Source organism: Micromys minutus (assembly GCF_963924665.1).
Source record: "Micromys minutus genome assembly, chromosome: 26".
Taxonomy (NCBI): Eukaryota; Metazoa; Chordata; class Mammalia; order Rodentia; family Muridae; genus Micromys; species Micromys minutus.
This window is the reverse complement of record NC_137961.1, coordinates 2516910-2537858: the sequence shown is the minus strand read 5'-3', so window position 1 is coordinate 2537858 and position 20949 is coordinate 2516910. Positions and strand designations below refer to the sequence as shown.

Below are 20949 nucleotides of genomic sequence, written 5' to 3'. Positions count from 1 at the left end.
TTTATATGCAAGTTCTCTCATCAAAGTATCTCATGGGCAGGACACAGACAACACCTGTGCCATTTGAAATCGGGTACGACTTGGGCATTATTTTAAGATGCCCCTGGGTTTGTGTTTGTTTGGAGCCTGTTCTTCCTGACTTAGGTAAATGAAGAAATTCTCGTAGCTTGGGTAATAATGATGCTGTAGAGATCAAAGAGGACACAAGCACATCCACGTGAAGGTTCAGGTTCAAGGGCGTCATTTATCCAACCGAAAGCCCTGTTCCTCAAACCATAGGCAAAAGTGAAAATGTATGCTTTTGAAAAAATTGTACCAAATGGTACCAAAAGAAACAAATGCCACCAAATGAAAGGTGGTAAAAATGAACAAAACTGCTACACAGTAAATGCAAGTGGAAAAATCTTCCTAAATGTACATTTCCTATGCCTGACTCTAAAACAAATCTTTGAACCACATGAACCTACCATGCTATTTTTCTTTCCCAAAAAGCACATACTCAAAAGCACATAAACCCAAGGCTCTGCTTCCAGGCGATTCTCTCTCAGAAATGAAGCACCTCTGTGTGATTGGACTGAGACTACACCTTGACACCCTCCAGATATTAAAATCATCTTCTCCGTCTGCCAAGAGGGGTGAAATATTGACTCTTCAAAAAGAGCACAGCTTCTGCAACCTTAAGAACAGCAAGCCATGTTAACACCTTGACCTTAGGAGTATACATGGTAAGCAGTGTCTGCCAGGCTCAGGGGTGGGTATTTGCGCGAATAGCTGGAAAAGACTGCCTCCGAGACTCGGACCAATCAAGGCACCGGTCCATTGTTAGTCTTATTAACGCTGCAGCGCTACTGGGAAGTGGTGCGACGTGGGAATGGGGCCTAGATGCATGAAGAAGGAAACGAGGAGTCTGCTCTGGAAAGACAGTCCTCATCACCTGGCCCTTTTTTTCTGCCTCTGGACCACGGTGACCTGGATAACTTTGAGGTGGAATGCATGCCCTTCAACAATGGCGCTCTCTTTTACCTCAGGCTTAGGTAGGTGCAGCCAGCTGACCACAAAATGAAACCTTTGAAACTGAAAGCCAAAGTGCAATCGTCCTCCCTCAAAGATTCGGCTGTGTGTGTCAAGCATTTGGTCACAGTAATGCAAAGGTAGCCAACACACACACACACACACACACACACACACACACACACACACACACACGGTCACGAGGAAATGGTAGGGAACTTAAAAGACCTGTTAGTCACAGAAACAGAGCAATGGCTTGTGAAGAGGCTGAGGCTGGGTGGCCCTCTTGCTAGACAGACAGACAGATGTCAGACAGACTGACAGACAGTAAATGCAGACTCCCTTGAAAGGTCCTTCACAATGCTAATTAGCTTCTTTTCATGGTTAGCATTCTTCTCCCACTGGCTCAGGTTCCCACACATCACAAGCCTGGACAGATTGAGACCATACCTGAGCTCACAGTTCTCAATCCATTCCCTGAAAATGATGCCAGCCTACTACCCAAAGCACGTTCACAGCCTTGGTCCCTTTCTCAAAATATTCACTGGCTTCTCCTACTGGCCCAGGAAGTTCAAATTCCTCCAGGAGCCGACTTCAGGAGACTCCCCCAACCCTATCTCCCATCAATTCCTTCTTCAGCTCAACCTTCTCCCAGTCTCCAAAACTATCCTGCCTTTGTTCACCGTGCTCCCTCATTAGCATGCATTCCAGCTCTTCCCCACCTATTCAAATTCTACCCATTTCCGAAATCGGCTCAGATTCCACCTTGCCTTGAAGCTTGGCCAGAAGCTAGCGAGCTGAAGAGCTCTTTCTTGTGAACTCTGAGAGCTTTTGTTTACACCAGTGGTTCCTAACCTTCCTGAGAATGAAGCCCTTTTTATGACACCAAAATATTTCAGAGCCCAAGGATAGCTTCTTTCTAATCTGCTGATGGAGAAAGTCACAAAACCTGCTGTGAAACCAAAGACACAAGCTTCGAATTTGAACAGATGTAGCAGACGTTCACACCAGAAGAGCCTGCATCTGACTTGCTAATGTGCTCACCAAATACATAAATTTGGCTCCATACACAAAACAATGTTCTCACCTTCACCCCGAGTTCTCCAGCTCTGCATCATGAGCTGAAGGTCTTAGTCTCACCCCAGTTCTCCAGCTCTGCATCCTGAGCTGAACGTCTTAGTCTCCAAAAGCTATTTTGGAATATTGCTGCCTTTCAGGTTTTTGCCAAAAGTCAGAATTTGTCTCTCCCTCAATGAGACCATGAGCTGAACTCAGAGCCAGTTGATATTCTTGAACTGCCGAGTTCCTTCACAAAGCTTTGTGCACAGTAGAGACTTTGTTCTCCCTTCTGTCCCCAATATTGCCTGAAGTTTACCAGAGTGTAGAAAGGCTGGGAGAACCACCAGGTCAATCACCACAACCTGCCACTTGGAGTCAATAATTAATATATAATTAATATTTTTACTGCTCTGCTCTGCTGATAGAGCTAGGAGGCTGCTAAGCTTCCCTATGTCTGCCCTCAAAAATAAATAAATAAATAAATAAATAAATAAATAAATAAATAAATAAATAAAAGATGAAGAAATCTCGTTTTTCATCTATCCTCAAATAAGTTGCATATGTCAAAGATTTCGTCTAAACATTTCCTCATTCACATCATTAGCATCCATGTTTGTTTATGGCTCTTTCTTCTTTTCAGTAAAATTATCCAGATTGAAAGGTACAGGTTTTAAATGTGCCCTTCAATGATTTCCAACAGACACCAGCCTTTAGAAACCAAAGTTCGAGCTAAATATTCCCTTTAGCTTGCTATGAGGGAAACGTAACACGGAGGTAAAAAAGAAAACACCACATGCTAAGAATTTAGCAATACAGCAGTCTCCATTTCTGACATAAGCAATGCCTTGTGTAGCTTTTAAAATGAAGGAGTAATAACTCACTACAAAGTTGTTATGTGTTAAGCACCTCTTGTGTGGCCGTACGTACCAAGCATTTATGAGCCAGCAATAGCTCCCTTACTCCCCCATGGCAAGCTTAAAGGGCATGCATTATACTTGCATCCTTTCAAAGATGTGAAAATTGCAGCCTAAAGATATTCACTAACAGCCAGAGAGGTCACACGGCTGGTTTCTCACTGTTGCAGTTAATTTCTCTTCCATAAACCTGCTGAAGGGTTTAATGTTTCTCAAGTAGAGCTTTCTCATCCTGGACGGCTCCTCTATATAGAGATAATCCAAAGGTGGCACTGAACAGGCCAGTCTGAGAACACCATGGCACCGAGGAGAACTGTATCACTGTATGTTGCAAATTAGCAGATGGTAAAATCAACCAGTGTTTGAAGATTGGAAGCAGATGATCTGGCTCAGACTCAGAAACTCAATCATATCAATATGGAAGCATGGTTTATTTGCCCAACATGCAATCAAGCCACCAAATGATTAGTACCCCGTTTCCTGTCTTTTACTAAACCCCAGGAGCACCTAGATAGCCCCCTTACTGACACTTAGTATTAACTGAGTATTATTAAGTATATCAAGTACTCTGAGTACCTGCAAAAGCAGTTGAGTGATACCAAACGCCCAGAGTACAGACACGCACCCCATTCTATGGAGACACTGCTGTGCCAGTTTCAAAGGACATGCTTCTTTAAAAGACAACATTCATCATTTTTTCATAGCAGGTACTAATGCCTTGAGCATGTAGCAGATGCCAGTAATCATTCTCTTAATTAGTCTCTCCCTCAAGAGTAAATGGGTAATCCCCGCTACACAGCAGGGCTTAAAAGTAACAAGGCTATCCAACGAACAGAAGCACGTTCTTAGAGTCAGACTGCCTTCTGTCTGCCTACTGAGGCACTCTCTGCCGGTACCATTATCACCTTGATTGCACAGGTCTGAATCAAAGTTGCATTAGCTTGCTGAACACTGACTGCCCTCAGGGCCCCTTCTCCATCCTGGTCTGTGGCCTCTTGAGACCCACCTTTGTCTCAGAATACCCAAGAAACAATGCACAGAACTTATGAAGCTCACAGAGAAGGCCAGAAAGTGGATGCCTCGGTCCTCCTTAAAAGGAAGAACAAAACACACATAGGAGGAAATAAAGGGACAAATAGAGGAGCAGGGATTGGAGAAAAGATCATCCAGAGACTGCCTCACCTGGGAATCCATCCCATATGCAGCCACTAAACACAAGCACTATTGCTGATGCCAAGTAGTGCTTACTGGCAGGAACCTGATATGGATGCCTCCTCAGAGGCTCTGCCAGAGTCATACTGATACAGAGGAGGATGCTTGCAGTTAATCTTTAGACTGAACACGGGGACCCCAATGAAGGAGAAAGGGCTGAAGGAGCTGAAAGGGTCTACAACCCCATGGGAAGAACAAAATTATCAACTAACCAAACCCACCAGAGCTTCCAGGGACTAAAGCACCAACCAATGAGCTTGCATGGAGAGACCCATGGCTCCAGCTGCATATGCAGCAGAGAATGGCATTCTCCGGCATCAATGGGAGGAGAGGCCTTTGGTCCAGGGAAGACTCGTTTTCCCAGGGTAGGGGACCACCATTGTGCTGAATTGGGAGAGGGTGGATGGGACAGGGAGCACCTTCATGTAGGCAGTGGGAGGGGAGGGGGAGGAAATTGGGAGAAAGGAAATGATACCTGAAATGTAAATGCAGAGAATATCCAATTTAAAAAAAAGTTAAAAAAAAAAAAAAAAAAGACCCACATTTGTGACTTGGAGCCCCAACTAGTCTGCCTGTAAAAGGCACTACCTCACCTTCTTTCCTTTTTGAAGATGACTCTTGTCCCCTCCCTCCCCATCTCAGGGCCAATAGGAAACTGGTGCTGAGGTAATACACGGGAATGAGTGGCCTGGCTTCCGGTAAATGGGCCGTCCTTTCTCACTGCTCACACTCCTGCATTCATCGGTTAAAACACAACCCCAGTGGTCACACTTCCATTTACCTGCCGAGGCTCTGAGCCTGGGCTGCAGAAGCTGCATCTTCTGTTCAGCCTCATTTCTCTGCACTATGTGCTGTTTACTTATCACACTCACACACACACACACACACACACTCACACACACTCACACACACACACTCACACACACACACTCACACACACACACTCACACACACACACACACACACACACACACACGGGGGGGGGGGCAGAGGGAGAGAGAGAGAGAACACATACTCTTTACATTTCATGGGACCGTATTACGACTCCAACTGCTCCCTACCTTAAAAATTTTTCCTCCAATTACTCCAGCCATATTTTGCCAATGCCGAGCCCATGTTTACCTTACAAATCACCCTACCACTCAGTTTTCTCATGCTAGGTGGGAGCGGCTTTGTATCACTGCTGAAGTTCAAAGTCCAATAGTTCTACTCGTAAAACAGTAAGGGCCCAGTGCAGATTGGCTACTGTCGCTCACATCCAAAGCCAGGATGACGTTCACTTCGGCCGTTCGCTGGACAGACCAACTTGTGACGAGACGTCTTTGTAAACTGGTCCATGAAGAGGAGCACTTCCTGGCGAGTCACAAACGAAGCTCTACATCGTTCCCTGAATCGCTGACGTGTTAGAAGTAATGTGAATGGGTGCCCAGCTACTGTAATGCCTCATTTACATGATTTACCTAGTAGCAAGGACATTCATTCAGCAAATACCTGTTCCAAAGCTGCCAGATGTAGGACACCATGACAGTAAACAAGTCTGCCCTGCTTTCAAGGAGCCCGGGGCTCCACCAGCAGAATAATAGTGTATGTGGGTACTGTAAACCTTTTGCCTTGGCCATACTATTAGGTAAGGTGATATAAAAAGTCTTCAGGCGGGTAAAGAACCTCAGTGGGCACAAAGTTTGTCACCTAGGGACTGGAGCAATGCTATGTGAAGCTCAGGTTTCAGAGAACAAGAGTGGAAGGGCTGAGGCAGGCCCAGCAGGCTAATATCTCCTCTAACCCAGCCCATGTGCTGTGTGAGTCACATCAGTTACTAACTACCTTAAGACCTGGTGCATGAGCCCCGACTTAAAAGTTAGTTGGAGGACGAACTGACTAAATATGCAGAGAGGGTCATACAGTTACAAAGTGTGAAGAGCCTAGTCGGTTCAGCTCATGGTTTTTCCTTTCAAAATCTCACTTAGCACTGATAAACACAACGGTAATATTGGTAAACAGTTCAGACTTCGTTTCATTCTATGTGGGTGAAATGTCCCTAATGTCTATTATGGAGAACAGAAAAACATCCTCCTCTGTGGACTGCTAGTGCTGGCTGAGCTCACTACCTTTTGTGTGTGTGTGTGTGTGTGTGTGTGTGTGTGTGCGCGCGCGCGCGCGCGCAATGGATAGTGAAGACATGAAATAAAACTAAAAGCAAGGAAGGGAGGAAGGGAGAATCTGCAGTGTCAGCAAATTGCCACAAACATAATCATAGTACATTTTCACTTATACTCATTTAAGGTCCTACTAAAGTTGCATATGAATCCTCAGTTAGCTTTTCCTAACTCAGACCCTCTTTGTAAAGCTGCAAGCTCTGAGAGGAATGGAGAAGAGGCAACCTTTGTCCCTTCCTGCTGCTCACCACCAAGGCACCATGGGACGGCATAAGAAATCAAGAATCCCTTAAAACAGGCAGGGACTTGCCTAAAAGTTCATGTCTTCCTTGAAGGAAGTTTTCTCCCAGAAGTCAAGATGTTTGGGGGCAAATACACCTTTGTTTATACAGAAGAAACAGGTTAGAGATGTCCCAGAGCTCTCCTCTATAAGCAACAAAAGAACTGAACATAGTTGAATCTAGTCAACATTACCAAGCAGCCAAAGTGCCTGAAAACCCTGGGCCGACTTCCGGTGGCTACCCTGGGCCGACTTCCGGCAACAACTGTCAGAATCCCTGGGTTTACTACAATTACTACAATAGGGCTAGTTTATTAACAGGTGACAGGTGAAAACAGACTGTTTCCTCCCAACTGGCCCACATTTAATCACCCATGGCTGATTGTCAGAGCCAAAAGAGACAGGACCATCCACATCTCTACCCACTGAAAAAATATTTCCCGAAGTAGAAGGTATTTACTCTGGGCAGTAGCAAAAAATGTTTTTTGAATTTCACAAATGTGCGTATAATGATGGCCATTGTGATGAGAAGCAGAGATGATTCTCCTTTTCATCTCCAAGAGGCTTAAAGCAAGCAGGGGCTGGCAGACAGAATTGTAATTAAGGCGAAAGCTTTGAAAACTAGTTAGAGTCAGCTCCCCCAAAGTTGAGCAATTGAAGCAATATGCGGGGCATGTGTGGACACAGAAGCACTCTTTTACACAATCTCACACACAAAACTGCAGGCACCATATCCTGAAGTCCGTGTTCTATCGAAGTCACGGCCCTCAGCCTGTGTGCCCCGCTCAGTGACATCCTCCATGCTGAGGGCCCTAGCATGGGCGGTGGCTCAGATACGTAGGATGTAGGTACTGAGAGACATTCATAGACGAGGAAGGGCATTCATTCCAAAACCCTGGGCCTTGGGTACTGCCCACAGCTTTTCAGACACCAGTGCCGATCTTAGTGGTGCCCATTAAAAGCTGTGTGCCTCGAAACTTGGCATCTAACTTTTTACAGCTTTCTTTGTAAAACAGGAATCATACCATAGAAGTGACTATTGTTTACATATGGCCCGGCAGTTAATATTAATAGATACAGTAAGTTCTTGCTCGCTAAATTCCAAATATGCCACAAGGTTTGCATTACATGCTCATGGCAAGTGAGGTCTGTAGGTCTCCTCGCTGCACTGAGGAGAAAATGGAGCCACATGGCAGCCCATCTGCCCCAGGTCCTCCAGCTGGTACTCTATGCCTCTAGGGTTCAAACCCACGCTCCTAACCTTCCTCCTCCAGGGATGTTCCTGAAGATTTCCTAAAACACGAGGAGGCAACCAGTCAGTGCAACGACCAACAAGTAATTCTTAAACAGCTGTTGTCATTATTAACAGGCATGTGAGAATCATTGGCATGTATATGAAACATGAAATTCTGACTAATAATTTTATTCCTTCCTAGGTTTCGCTTCAGAGTAATTTCTAAGAAGCCAATTTTTGTGGCCATCAACAAACCCCTAAAAATTTTCTTTAGGAATGCCTTTCCTCATAGTGTTCCTTAATCTTCCAGAAACTGAGTTATGTATAGAACATAAACAGGAGTAATATTAGATTAACATGCTTCTATTGACATCAGAATATTCGACCACAGATACGTAAATATTGCCAGTAAAAAGCAGCCTCAGACCCTAACTATACACATTCACTTCGCCGAGAGACTTCCTGTAAACAACACAGTAAAGGCAATCTCAGCAGCCGGAGCTAGATTTTACTAAAATATCTAAGGAAGAAAACTCGTTCCAATAATTTGCAAGTATTCTAAATTTCGTAGAAATTACAAAATTGCCTTAAAATAGATTCTGGTAACATAGATGTGGATAATTGTATCAACCTACCACCCTAAAATATGCAAAACACAACTGAAAAAGTTTAAAATGCAGACGATTTAGCCACCTAATTCAAGACCACAATCCAGGAAATCTGATACGCCAATTCAAAATTACTATTCAAATTACTGTAGGAATTTCTGCAATGAATGGCAGAGAATTCCAGCACTAACTTTTGCATCATTTAAAAACTGCAAATTTCAGGCCTGAGCCTTCTCAAGCTACCTCCCCCTCTTTGTGAGCCTTTTCCCAACCCCATACATCCAAAAACAAACACTCAAATTGGCAGTTTAGAGCTCATCAATCTCAGACTCCTGCGAATTTAAGACAATCAGAAAAAACAAAAAACTGCTTTGCAAACAAGGCTCTAATTAGGTGTGTAAATAAAGTCCCTTTACTGCTATAGCTTTGAGTCCCCCACAAGGAGAGCAGTGTGCAAAGGCTTCTCACACCTTGATACCAACACAAGGCTCTGACTATCCCCTCCTACACCAGAAAGCCCCCTTTCTTTCACACTGGACTTTTTGCTACTCAGCTAACTTTAATCCAAAAGCCGAGTTCTTTAGAAGCATGCTCTCAAAATAACAACAGGCAAATCACGTCAATTCTGCCAAAGCCAACTGTAAACTACATGGAAGGTTGAATGATCATTTAATTAATAATAGTTTTTGATTAAGTTGGGACTGTTTCCACTTAGGCTGTTGCACTTAAATATCTGTCATGGTTTGTGTGTGAGTGTGTATGTGTGTGTATGTGTGTGTGAATAAGTGTATGTGTGTGTGTGAATGTGTGTGTGTGAATGTGAGTGTGTGTGTGTATATGTGAGTGTGTGTGTGTATATGTGAGTGTGTGTGTGCATACTGAGAACTGAGTATTTGCTATGTGTGAAGGGAGGTGATATCTGAATGTCTCTGATAAGAAATGTCTTTCCCATTGTACCTTAGAAGACATTCAGAGGACTAGGGGAGAAGGTTCAGGATCATGGGTTGCTCTTTTAACCATTCCATAGTGTCTCCAGCATTAACCTGGTCAACAGACACTGAGATATTCACTGACTGCCTTGGAAACCCGTCTCTTCCAAAGGTGCTTTCTTTCCCACTGTCAACCAAGCCAGCATTCTCTGATGTTACCACTGGATGAACTACAATTACTTACTTGTGTTCTACATCTCAAAGCTGTAGAAGCTGGGTTGCAACAAGAACCAGAGATGTTGGCATTAAAAAAAAAAAAAAAAAAAAAAGGCGCTAAAGTTCTCAAACATGCAACCATCAATTATTACAACTCAAGAACACTGTGTTTGGAAAAGTAAAAAGCACAGCTCTGGAGCCTGGGTGTTTCTGTCCTTATCCTTCATGTGAGCCATGACAACAGGCACTAGCCTATAAGTCTGGAAGTACACACACTGAGTCCTACAATAATTTGGCAGCGGACTCCAGAAGAAACTTAATAGTCTCTGCTTCTCCATTTTATTTCCTTCTTGTTTGTTCTTAGGATGAAGCTATGGTTATTCATAGAGGAGATTTTCTGTTTTCTTAGCCTCATGATATGGACAAGTGATGGCAGGAAGTTCAGAAACTGGCTCCGAGTTAGAGAGGATAACCCACATACATTCAGCCAACGCCGACTGTAAATGACATAGATGTTCTGCTGAACATTAAGTTAATTTCAGTAGAACTGGAATTATTTTCAATTGGACTTTGGGAAGTCATTTAAATACTTTGGGGTGTGTGTGTGTGTGTGTGTGTGTGTGTAGTGTGGTGTGTGGGGGGTGGTGTGTATGTGTGTGTATGGGATGTACAAATTGTGTTGGGATGTGTATGTATGGGGGCTTGTGGGGGTAGATGGGGTATATGTGGTGTGTTGGGGTGTGTGGGGTGTATACACAGAATTGAAGTATTTACTATGGGATGATGGGGGATGTTATTCGATAACAAGTTTGGTTTTTGTTAATAATTTATTTAATTTGTGTGCATTGGTGTGAGTTACAGACACTTCTGAAGTACTAGGTAGGTGTTAAGAGTTGAACGATGGTCCTTTGGAAGGACAGACAGTGCTCCAAACCACTCCAGCCCCTTAATGGCTAGTTCTAATGAATTTTTCTCTTTCCTTCCTATCCTCAAATTCACCGATAAACACTTCAGATTTTAAACTAAATCGTATCCCAAAGAAGGAATAGGAAAATCTGTAATGACTATGTCCTAGGGAAGCTTGCCAGATGTTAATAAATTTACTAATTTTAAGCACAATTCCTGAGGTGCTGGCTGAGAGGAAATAAACAGGAATAAGATGGAACAGAAAAGGAACATGATAAATTGATCCAGAAACTTAATAATCTAGAATATTGCGATATGTCTGTGGCTAAAGTCATAGAACAGATCGTAAATAAAATCCACAACCATTATCCTAAGCTCTATGCTAAGAAAATACTCTAAACTTTTCAGTACACGGACAAAGATATTCCTTTAGCGCTCTGGATAATTTCTAGGGAGACCTTCTCTCTTTGCTTCTGATCCCCCAGAGTCCCTCCTCCTACCCCTCTGTAAGCACACCAGTACAGGAAACCTGAAAGTGGGGTTTGGCGAATAATTACACACTCCCTAGAAACCCAGCCTTGAAAGTTCCGTTTCCAAGACCCAACACAGTCAAGGGTGTTTGGTGTTTTTAATTCATCGAGACAGGACCTCCTGCAGTCCTATGCCAGTGTCAATCCCACTTCCAAGGTTGAAGCTACCTTCGAACTCCCAACTGATCCTCCTGACCCTAGCCTCCTGGAGCTGGCTCAGAGCTCAACATCAGAGTCTGCACAGCTAACTTTGTTGTTGTTTGCTTGGTTTGCTTTAGTAGAAGAAGTTACTTCTAAGAAGCAGGGGTGGTGAATGGGTGCCTTTAGTTCCAGCACTCAGGAGGCAAAGAGGCAGATGGAGATCTTTGAGTCCAAGGCCAGCCCGCTCTATACAGTGAACAGCTAAAGCTGCGAAGTGAAACCAGGTCTCAAAAAAAAAAAAAAAAATCAAAGAAGAAAAATGAATGAATGAATGAACGAATGAAGACAGAAGGCAGGAAGGGAAGGAGAACTTATTTCTAACTAGCTCACAAACTGAATGTTTCAAAAGCAATCATAAAAGTGTGTCTAGAATATTTAATTACTCCAAGCTAATTTTAATTATGTAAAAGTATTACAAAATAGGATGTATTCACAAATATGGGTGGGATATCATGATATGAAACCTAAATACTTAGAAATATGTTATTGCTCTATATTTTCTTTAAAATCAAACCACATCTCATTCCCACAAACCATCGAAGGCAACGCCTCACAGATACGTGGACCCCGCTTAAACAGAAGCTGGCTTGTCAGAAATGCACCAAAAAGAGAAAAAACTTCTTATCCCTCTTTCCCTGTATCAGATACAAAGAGTTATTCTTTTTAATTCCTTCTCCTCATATAAATTAGTTCATCTGATGAATCAGAGTAGTTTGATAGGCTACTTTGACAGTAGCCCTCCTTACTTAAGTGGCTATCTTTTTATTGACGTGACCATGTTAGGTTTCTACCTACAGCTTCTCTCTGGCTGCATAGCACCCTGACAATCTACGGGGCCCATCTAAGCCTGACCCTGCAGTGGGCTTCTCCGTGCTCTCAGACTTTTAAATAGGATGACAGATTCAGGCAGGAATGGAACTGACTGCCTGCTTTTACCGTACAAACTCTGTAACCGCTGCTTAAACACCGAATTCCGTTTGACAATTTAGATGAAGGAAAAGGTGCCTTCTCCAGAGATTCGCTGGCTTGCTAACTCAGCACAAAGCGTCTCCTTCCCCAACAGCCGTCCTCCATAAACACGGGACAGCAGCATACTTACTTGTAAAGAAAGCCACAGAGCAGTTGTAGATAAAAGTAATTACTGTTGGCATAAAAACCAAAACATAACTCCAAAATAAATGATTTCTGTGCTTTGTCATGAATTCCTTAGCTTTCCACATTTTAAAAGGCTTTCCCCCACACATACCCAAAGACTGCACCCAACTGACGATGTTTACATAATTTACAAAATGATACATAAGTTAATTATGCTTGTTTTTTTTTTTTAAAGCTGAGACAAACGATCATGTCGATTGGGGAACTGATATGTAATGGTCTGTCTATAAATGGAATCCTAATACAAATGACCCATTAAACTTCTAATAAAACTTACTTAATGACTCCATTACCATCCTGAGGCTTAATAACAAGTATGTGACCACCAACATGAGTGGGAGCTTTCCCACAGGTTCCAGCTGAAATTAATGTAACAAAAATGGGCAGCAAATCCTCCTACACATCTGAGTTATAAAATATACATAGCCCCAAGTGGTTGTGCATAACAAACAGTAATGAGTACATGCAAACCTTCTATACTTTGAATAAAACATGTATGGATTGAAGTAAATGTGTCTATTTACATACAATCTACATGAACATTCGTATGTACTAATTGCATTAAAATAATTATAGCACGATGTTTAAATTATTCGACTCTATCTCCAAGAAAGTGAAAAATGTTATGCACACTTGCCAAATAGGCTTGCATACTTCATAGGTATTAAGTTTTAGTTTTTTTCTGTTTAGACTATAGTGGCCAAAGCCACAGGCATACTAAACACAAAAACTGTTTCGCTAATTTAAGACATAATCCAGTTCAGTGCTGACATTTAAAATTTTTTGTTGTATCTGCTAACAAAATAGAAAAGAAAATGAAGTGATTCCAAATTTTCAGTAGTTACATAGAAAAATGGCGTGAAATAATGCCATGATGGGAATAGGTAGAGCAGCAAGAAGAAACATTCAAATTTAAAAGTATTATGTGTAGACACATGTGTATATTCCAATACATATGCATATATATGTCTTACACACTTATAAACTAAAAACAATCTACAGAATGTGACAATCTAGTAATATGGGAGACTCAAAGGAGAGCACAGATTAAGTCAAATCACTTAGAAGTGAAGGGACATTCTGGTGGATCTGAGGACAGGGCTCACAGGCAGAGAGCAGACACTAAGGAAGAGACAAGGGCGGAGCAACAAGAGACTGGACACTCACCTTCAGTGCCATTGGGAGTCATGGAAGTACTATTTATATGAGAGCTATCGAGTTTGGGACCACTGGGGGATTCGTTACTACCACTCAGTCGGCTATGCGGGCTGGTTAGATCCTGCATTTCCATAGACCTAAAGACAAGAAGCTTTCCGTTTGACAGATGTACCAAATTCATAACACCGCTATTTAATGTGCTAACGACTTGACACCTCCTTTGAAATACCCAAACACAACAGTCCCATTGTATCTACTTTCCTACACCAGTAATAGTTCACCTTGCCTCTGCCTCCAGCCCTTTCATCATGTGTGTTACTAAGAGGCGTCGCTCGTCCTGTGTAGCCAATGTTTTACATGCAGTTTTTAAAATCTTTCCCCCCTCTTGGATAATATAAGTCGTAAGCTAATGTCAGACAATGGCATTGGTTTTAACATTCAGAGAAAAACATGCAGTCACAATTATAGTAACACAGAACCCCAGAGCATTATTTTCCTAAAAGAAAAAGCAAATACATAAACACGTGGAATAGAGACAAATCACTATTCTGAACAATCTGCTTTATCTAATAAATTAGCACTGGGTACTCCCTTCATAATCTAACACCCAGTTGCTATTTAATGGGTCTCCAAACCAAATAAAACACTTGAGACCTCCTGCCCAGTGACAGGGAATGAGATTGTCCTGATGATCATGTTTACTCTGGCTTACTACTTAATTGTTCTGTTTCCCCTGAAACAAATGCAGCATTAAAACACTATGAAGTCGGCTTACTTGTTTGCTTTGTGGATTACACACACCGTAGCCAACTGAAAACGGATAAGGCCAGCAGCTCAGACGACCGTGGGACCATTAGCGCTCGGAGCACCTCAGCTGTCACTTAGGGGAAAAATGGCAATTCCGTGCAATGCTTAACTTTGCACCATCACCATATTTAAAACAGGTCAGCGTCTCCCGGATGGTCCTAAGTTTGCCAGTTACTTCTGCGGTAGGACCCAACAGCAAGGAGTCATAGTGACAATTTCAGAACTCATGTGTGCCACTCTTGCTTATGAACAGTGAAACTATTTAAAGTCACTAATTAGATGCTTAGGGACAACTTCATTTTCTGATGGCACAAACTTTTAGTCTAAGGCCCAATGGCTATATCCTGAAATCGGATTTTTTCCAGGGCCTCGGGGTTAATGTCACACATGAACTGTTGATAATCTTTACTTCTTATCTCACCTGGGCCATTTTGATCTATGTCTAGGGGACATCAGTTGTAAAATAGCTTAACATGAGCCATTTTACTTCCTCAGAGCATCTGAACTCAAATAAGAAATCATTTCAAACCCAGTGATTCCTAATCAATTATCATTCTACATTCAGTTTTCCTAACAACAGACAGCATCCGCCTCAGATCATGACTCTTATGCCTTTCCCTCATACGTAATTATTTTTTACAAGTACCCATGTACCCATGTGCACACGCACACACAAACACACACAAATTAGTAAGTCGTTCTCAACCCAGCCTGTTGCTATTAATAGAAGTAATTAAGGAATACTAGATAAAAATAGATCAGGGTCACAGAAAGGTAAGCTACAAAAAAAAAAAAAAAAAAAAGTGTTGAGTATCAACGAAATCCTTACCTGCAACTGGAGGAAAGAGCAACATCGGAACTGGTGTGAGACGTTTGCACCTGTGGCCGGGGTAGAAATCAGAAGTGGTTGTTAACTGTGCTTCCCGGTCAGCTCTTGATCACATAGAGCACATGGCAGAACCCCACCAGGCTCACTTTTAACCAAACGAGAAAAGGGAGGGTACTGCAGCCAGGAGAGGCATGGTGTCTTTAAGTGGTGGGCTCAACTGTTGTTTCTTCCTGCAGGTCTGTCCTCCTCCCTCCCCTTGTCAGGAGGGGAAGGCAGTCAAATGACGGCTCGTGATTCATCACTGGCCTATGACAGCTGCAAACGGATTACCCCTCCCCCAGTCAACACGCAAAGCAATCTCGCCCCAGCAGCTCGGGAAAGGTGCTTCGGAAGAAGAAAAAGCTATTAACAAATGAGTGTGTTTAGCAGCAGCAGTAGTTGGGGCAATAATCCCCCAGTATCAGCTCTGGCCAGCTGAACTTACAGCGCCCGCCCGCCCCCTCAGCCTTCTCACTGTGTCTTATCCTTATCAGGATGGTTTTTCTCCCAGGTACCTATTTGTCATTTAGCCTTCAATGAAACAGCTTCAGGCAACGCTTGTGCTCAAGAAACAAAGCAAAGGCAGGCTTTCACACCCAAAGTCCCCGGCCCTCATTCAACTATGCCAAGGGAAAAAAAAAAAAAAAACAGTGAGTATTTTTATTCAGCTATGCTGGACAAGTGTGTGTGTGTGTGTGTGTGTGTGTGTGTGTGTGTGTGTGTACGCACACAAGCTCATCCCACCTTTTAGACTTTAGAAGAATGCATATTTGAGTACTCAATTCACCAGCCCAGTCAGCCTGCATGTTTAGTTTTGTTTCCAGATAAATTTGAACTGAGCCATTTTGCTGCACAGCTCCACTAATTTAAAATAGCACTAGGTGATGCTCTCCAGAGGCAGTTGTGAAGGGACAGCAGGTAATCAGGTTCAGGTGAACCAGGCTACTGCCTGCTTACAAACTCCCACCCAAGCTTGGGCGGGCGGGCAGGCAGGAACACTGCCTAACTTCTGAAATGGCACCGAACTCCAAATCTTTGATGCACATTTCCATTCACCCTGAACTGACATCAATTAAGGCCGCAGAGGAGGGATGGGAGCTGCGGCGTCTCAAATGACATTAAAGTCATCCACCTAAGCATCTTCTGCTGAGTCCTGCTAGTTTTTAATTATGATTTATGAAATTAAGAAACACGACCTTTCTAGCAAGAATAACGCATCATTAAGCTCTAACGTCTTGGGATAATGTTACTCGAACCTTCTAGGCATGTGTTTTCTACGTGCGAGACAAAAACAATTCTTTAAGACGCTTGAGTGACTGAAGTTACTGACTGCAGATGGCCATTGTTTGACAAAGCACCTTTCTGTCATTTTATAAAATTAATATTCCCATGCGAGAATAAGCGGTTTTCTTTAGAAACTGCAGCAATATATCTCAAGGATAAAATTCTCCGGCTTTTATACACCTGGAATAAATTATAGGTGAGAACGGACTTCATTTTAAGAACTCTGCTGGGTTAATTACATACGAGCGCGTTAAAGCGTACTTACTGCTCGATGTTAAAATGCATCCCCATTAGAAAATCAGCCAGAACACCTAATCTTGAAAATAGAACTTGTATTTCATTGTAAACTTTAAAAGTTTCATTGGATTCATATTTGAAGTTTAAAGCCTACCGTTTCTCAGTTTGGTAAAAACATCACATTTGGCAATTAAAAAAAAAAAAAACGAAACAAAGAGTCTACAAATGAGAGTATTCTAACGAATTTTGTTATTGAAAAAACAAAAAGCTAGTTTCCTGCTGGCAGCCTGGCTTCTACTGTATTTTCAGAGAGCAGTTTTTGAAAAGTCCGTCCCCATGATCCCCCTCTCATTAAGAGTACTTCAGATATATTCTTTTGTGTCTCAGGGATTATTTAAACCATGTGTTGTGTGTTACTGTATTTAAAAATGACTCTTTAATCAAAATAACTTTAAAACAACTAATCCTCACTTAGGCTGGTCAGCTGAACCCACATCGTGGTCCAGGAAAAATAAATCTACTCTCAAGAATGCGAATGCAGACAACAATTAGACACAGATGTGAGTGAAATTAGTTACAGTTTACAAAATGCTACACTTCACATGCTTTTAGTTTTTTATGTGCAGTGCAAGGTTACAGTGTGGCAGGGAGACGTCCTTACTCTTCTGATGGCATCTAAAAGGACACCCTTCTGATGGCTGGACATTTCCTCCCGTGTTTGAAAATGTCTGTAGAAGCTTTATTATTATTATTATTATTATTATTATTATTATTATTATTATTATTATTATTATTATTATTATTATTTAAGGCTCTAAAACCAAGGTGTGTCTCAAAAATTAATTAATAAAGGATATTTTTATTCAAAATAAGGGGAGTTTGTGGTTTCTAAAAAAATGTTCTGCTAGATACTCAGTACATTTTTCTTGTTTTCTCTGTAAAGTTAATATAATCCCTGTTAACTTCTAATCTGCTATTTTTAATTCCAATAGGCTCAGGAATCCAAAATGAATACGTGTTTTATTATGAATGATCATCTCCTAGCACAACTAAGTCATTCACTTTGATGCTTTTTTAAAACACCATTCAGGTAGAATCCACGCAGTTGAAGCATGTTGCCAGGCATGTGAAAAGAGAAAGAAAGAAGATAACAGAGCTCCTGAGAATTTAAATCAAGACTCTCACACTAGTAACTATGACTTCTGATTAGTTAATGAGGTCTTTTAAGTTTGCCTCTTTTTTTTCTAATTAAATTTATAATTCTTCACAGATGTAACTTTTGTTGATGTTCAATTTGTCTCCCTCATTTTGTTAAACCTCACATAGTACTTCGTCAATCCACTGAACAGCCACATTAAATCTGCTAATACCATGCTCTTCAACCCCAGAAATGATTTCCAGAAGGCCAGAGTGCTTTGAGAGATCATCAAACAAGACTTAAGGTACACATTTTATCACACTTTCCCTACCACGGAGCTCAGGGTACAGAGCAAAATCCATGACTTTTGCCCTGTTTATTATACTTTGCTAAATCACCAATCAAAAGCATCTGACAGATCATGTATGAAGCCAAAAGTTAATAATATCCTGTGCAAAGCAAACTGTACATGGAAAGAGATTCTAATTCCCAGCAGCACGGAGCAAATAAAACGGAGGGACTTGTCTAAAATTATGGGGTTTCCGTGGGCCTTTTTGCTTGCTAGAAGCAATTTTTATAAAATGACTATAATTTAAAACTTTCTTTTTTTCCGAACCGAAAATAAATTTTCAACGTGAAAGAAGTGAACACACATCTAAGTAGAGCTGGCAGGCAAGCTGGGTTTTTGTCCGACACAGATCAACCTGCCTGCTCCCCAATTTGAAAGACAATGGTCATTTTCTAATCAGCATGTATTTTACAGGGGCAAAGAGTGGCTTCCCCATAAGGCTGCTTCTTACGTAGAGTACAGTCTTGCCACATTTCTCCTCTGTCCGAATTTCCAGGTCTCTGTGTTGTAATATAAACCTCAAGTCTTAAAAATAAAACCTCACCCTAGAGTGGGAAAGACCTTCTAAGAAGAGGTAAATGTTTGTCACATGTTAACACTGTATTTTCTAATCAAAGCTTTCATAAACTAAATGCTCAAATGCTAGTGATATCATCTTAATGTCCACATTGCTTTTTGCATTTTCACCTTTAAAGAAACCAAGAGAACATAATCCTTCTGAAACCAAAAATAAACAAGTGTTTTGAACACATCATTCCTGTCTTCAGCCTTAAATTAAGGAAAAGACTGTTTTCAAAACCAGCATTTATTGACAATGTTGACTGAAATACATTTGGTTATCTGATAAAAGAGATTTTGTTCCCGCTGCAAGGAACTCTTTTCTTCCCATTGTATTCTTAGGAAATACATTTTCACACTCCAGTGGAAATTTTCTTTTTCAAAAATCATTTATCACGCCTGTGAAAGTCACGAAGCAGCTGACTTCATCTGGCACTTAAAAGCTGAACTGAACGGTGGCTCAATTAGATTTCTATGTCTGTCACCACAAAGCGTTTTCAAAGACTGAAAAATGCAACGTAGTTGCTTACTTACTAAACACTTCGGGCCTTAGGAGAACTCAAGCATCCAGAAAGTCAAATATCAACCGTTTGATCCTAGGAAGGCATGACTATTCCTGTGTGCATGTCCCCAAACTCCAAACGGAGTCTCTAAAAAGACTCTCACAAGCATAAAATAAAGTCTTCCCTGAAAGCTAACTTCAAAACCTACACACCATGATTCCAAGTTTCTATACCCCTGGCCATCTTAAGAAATGAAACTTAAAAACACTTGTCTAAACTCAGTGACAGTTCAGAATTTATTGAATTCTTGCAAATGTTATGTTTTAATTGTCTTCAAAACTTCTCCCAAGAAGTGTAGACTATGAGTTGTTAGCCATTCAAATACTGATTTCGAAGGGCAGTGCTTTTACAGGAATTTTCGAAAGTTTCAAACTCTGGAGTTTAGCTCCCAAGAGCACACTCAAATCACAAAAAGGGCCAGAGAGGAACGGATTACGGGGCTTATTATATCGCATACTGAAGATGAGCCCGCTTAATATAGTCTCGGGTAAATTTGCTTTGGAACAAAAAGGCGTCCTTCTTGAAAACATGGCTATCAGTTCGTTGTTCATCTGCTGAGTTTTCCGTGGGAAACCTTTTCTCATTCATCAACCTAGCCGTAGAAAAAGCCATCCGTGTAATATATACCCGCTAAGTAAACCTTTAGTACCTATAGGTCTATGTATGGATATAATCTTGCTCGATACCACTCAATAATATTCTGGGGCTAGTGCAGCACTTACGAAAAGATATGAAGTAGCACACACCCCCGTCCGAGAACATCGCGTTCTACTTATTCATAAAGACCCTAACAAAAGTACTTAATTTGCAACGATCCTTTAATGATCCTAATGGCTCCGTTGATTTGGAGGGTAAAGATTACACTTTTATGACGGAACCCCGTGGCTACTAAAGTCCCAGGAACAAAGTGTTGTTTCTTTCCCCCAAGCCACGGTACTTTTTTTTTTTCTTTGAAAACAAACCAGAGCAGTAATAAAAGCACTCAGGCTATCTCGGGCTTGCCCACCGGACAGTTGTTCCTAGTCATTACAGTTTTTCCAAACGCCAGCTTGTACTTACAGCGCTCACATCTGCTGCGTCCACCGGTTTCGTGTGCTCCTTGAGTTTTCCGCGTTAGTAGACCTCCATTCCTGACATAGTTCGGCTGCTGGGCAGGAACGCGGAGACCCCGGGAGCTCTCAGAGGCGCAGCGTCGCGGCTGGCAGCGGAGCGCGGAGGCCGGGGATTGCCCGGCTTCCGGGGACAGCGCCCGGGCGCTGCTGCAGTCTCGGGCTGCCGAGCGACTGAGCACGATCGCCTTCCCCAGGAAGGACCCCGCCACGGCGCAGCGCCACAGGAAGGCTCCCAGTCGGAAGTGGCCCTGCACACTCGCTACCTCGCCGCAAGCTCGGAGCCATCAGCTCGCCGCGGTCTGTTTGGGAACGGCTTTGCGCCCCAGCGAACGGCAGCGGCAGATAGCATCTGAGACGCCTAGACAAAGAAACGGCACAATCTCACCCCCCCCCCACCCCTCCACGATTTGTTTGCGCAGCCTTGTAGGTCTGCCCACGAAGCCTCGGGGCTTTTTGTTTTGTTT

At 42.2% G+C, this 20949-nt stretch overlaps 1 protein-coding gene across 8 annotated transcripts in view; it reads right to left on the bottom strand.

The window, feature by feature from the left end:
• EYA1 (EYA transcriptional coactivator and phosphatase 1) overlaps positions 1 to 20637 on the bottom strand; it is a 142737-nt gene extending 122100 nt beyond the window's left edge. For 4 of the 8 annotated variants that reach the window (XM_080938653.1, XM_080938661.1, XM_080938656.1 and 1 more), the window contains exons 1-2: positions 15206 to 15433; positions 13579 to 13706 (exon numbers count right to left, since the gene is read on the bottom strand). In XM_080938653.1, the coding sequence (XP_080794779.1) occupies positions 13579 to 13702 (124 nt within the window). In that variant the 5' untranslated portion in view covers positions 13703 to 13706; positions 15206 to 15433. Of the gene's footprint in view, positions 1 to 13578; positions 13707 to 15205; positions 15453 to 20432 lie in introns of those variants that run through there. The other 4 variants (XM_080938655.1, XM_080938658.1, XM_080938659.1 and 1 more) reach the window with 4 other exon arrangements.
• Positions 20638 to 20949: the final 312 nt, after the last annotated feature.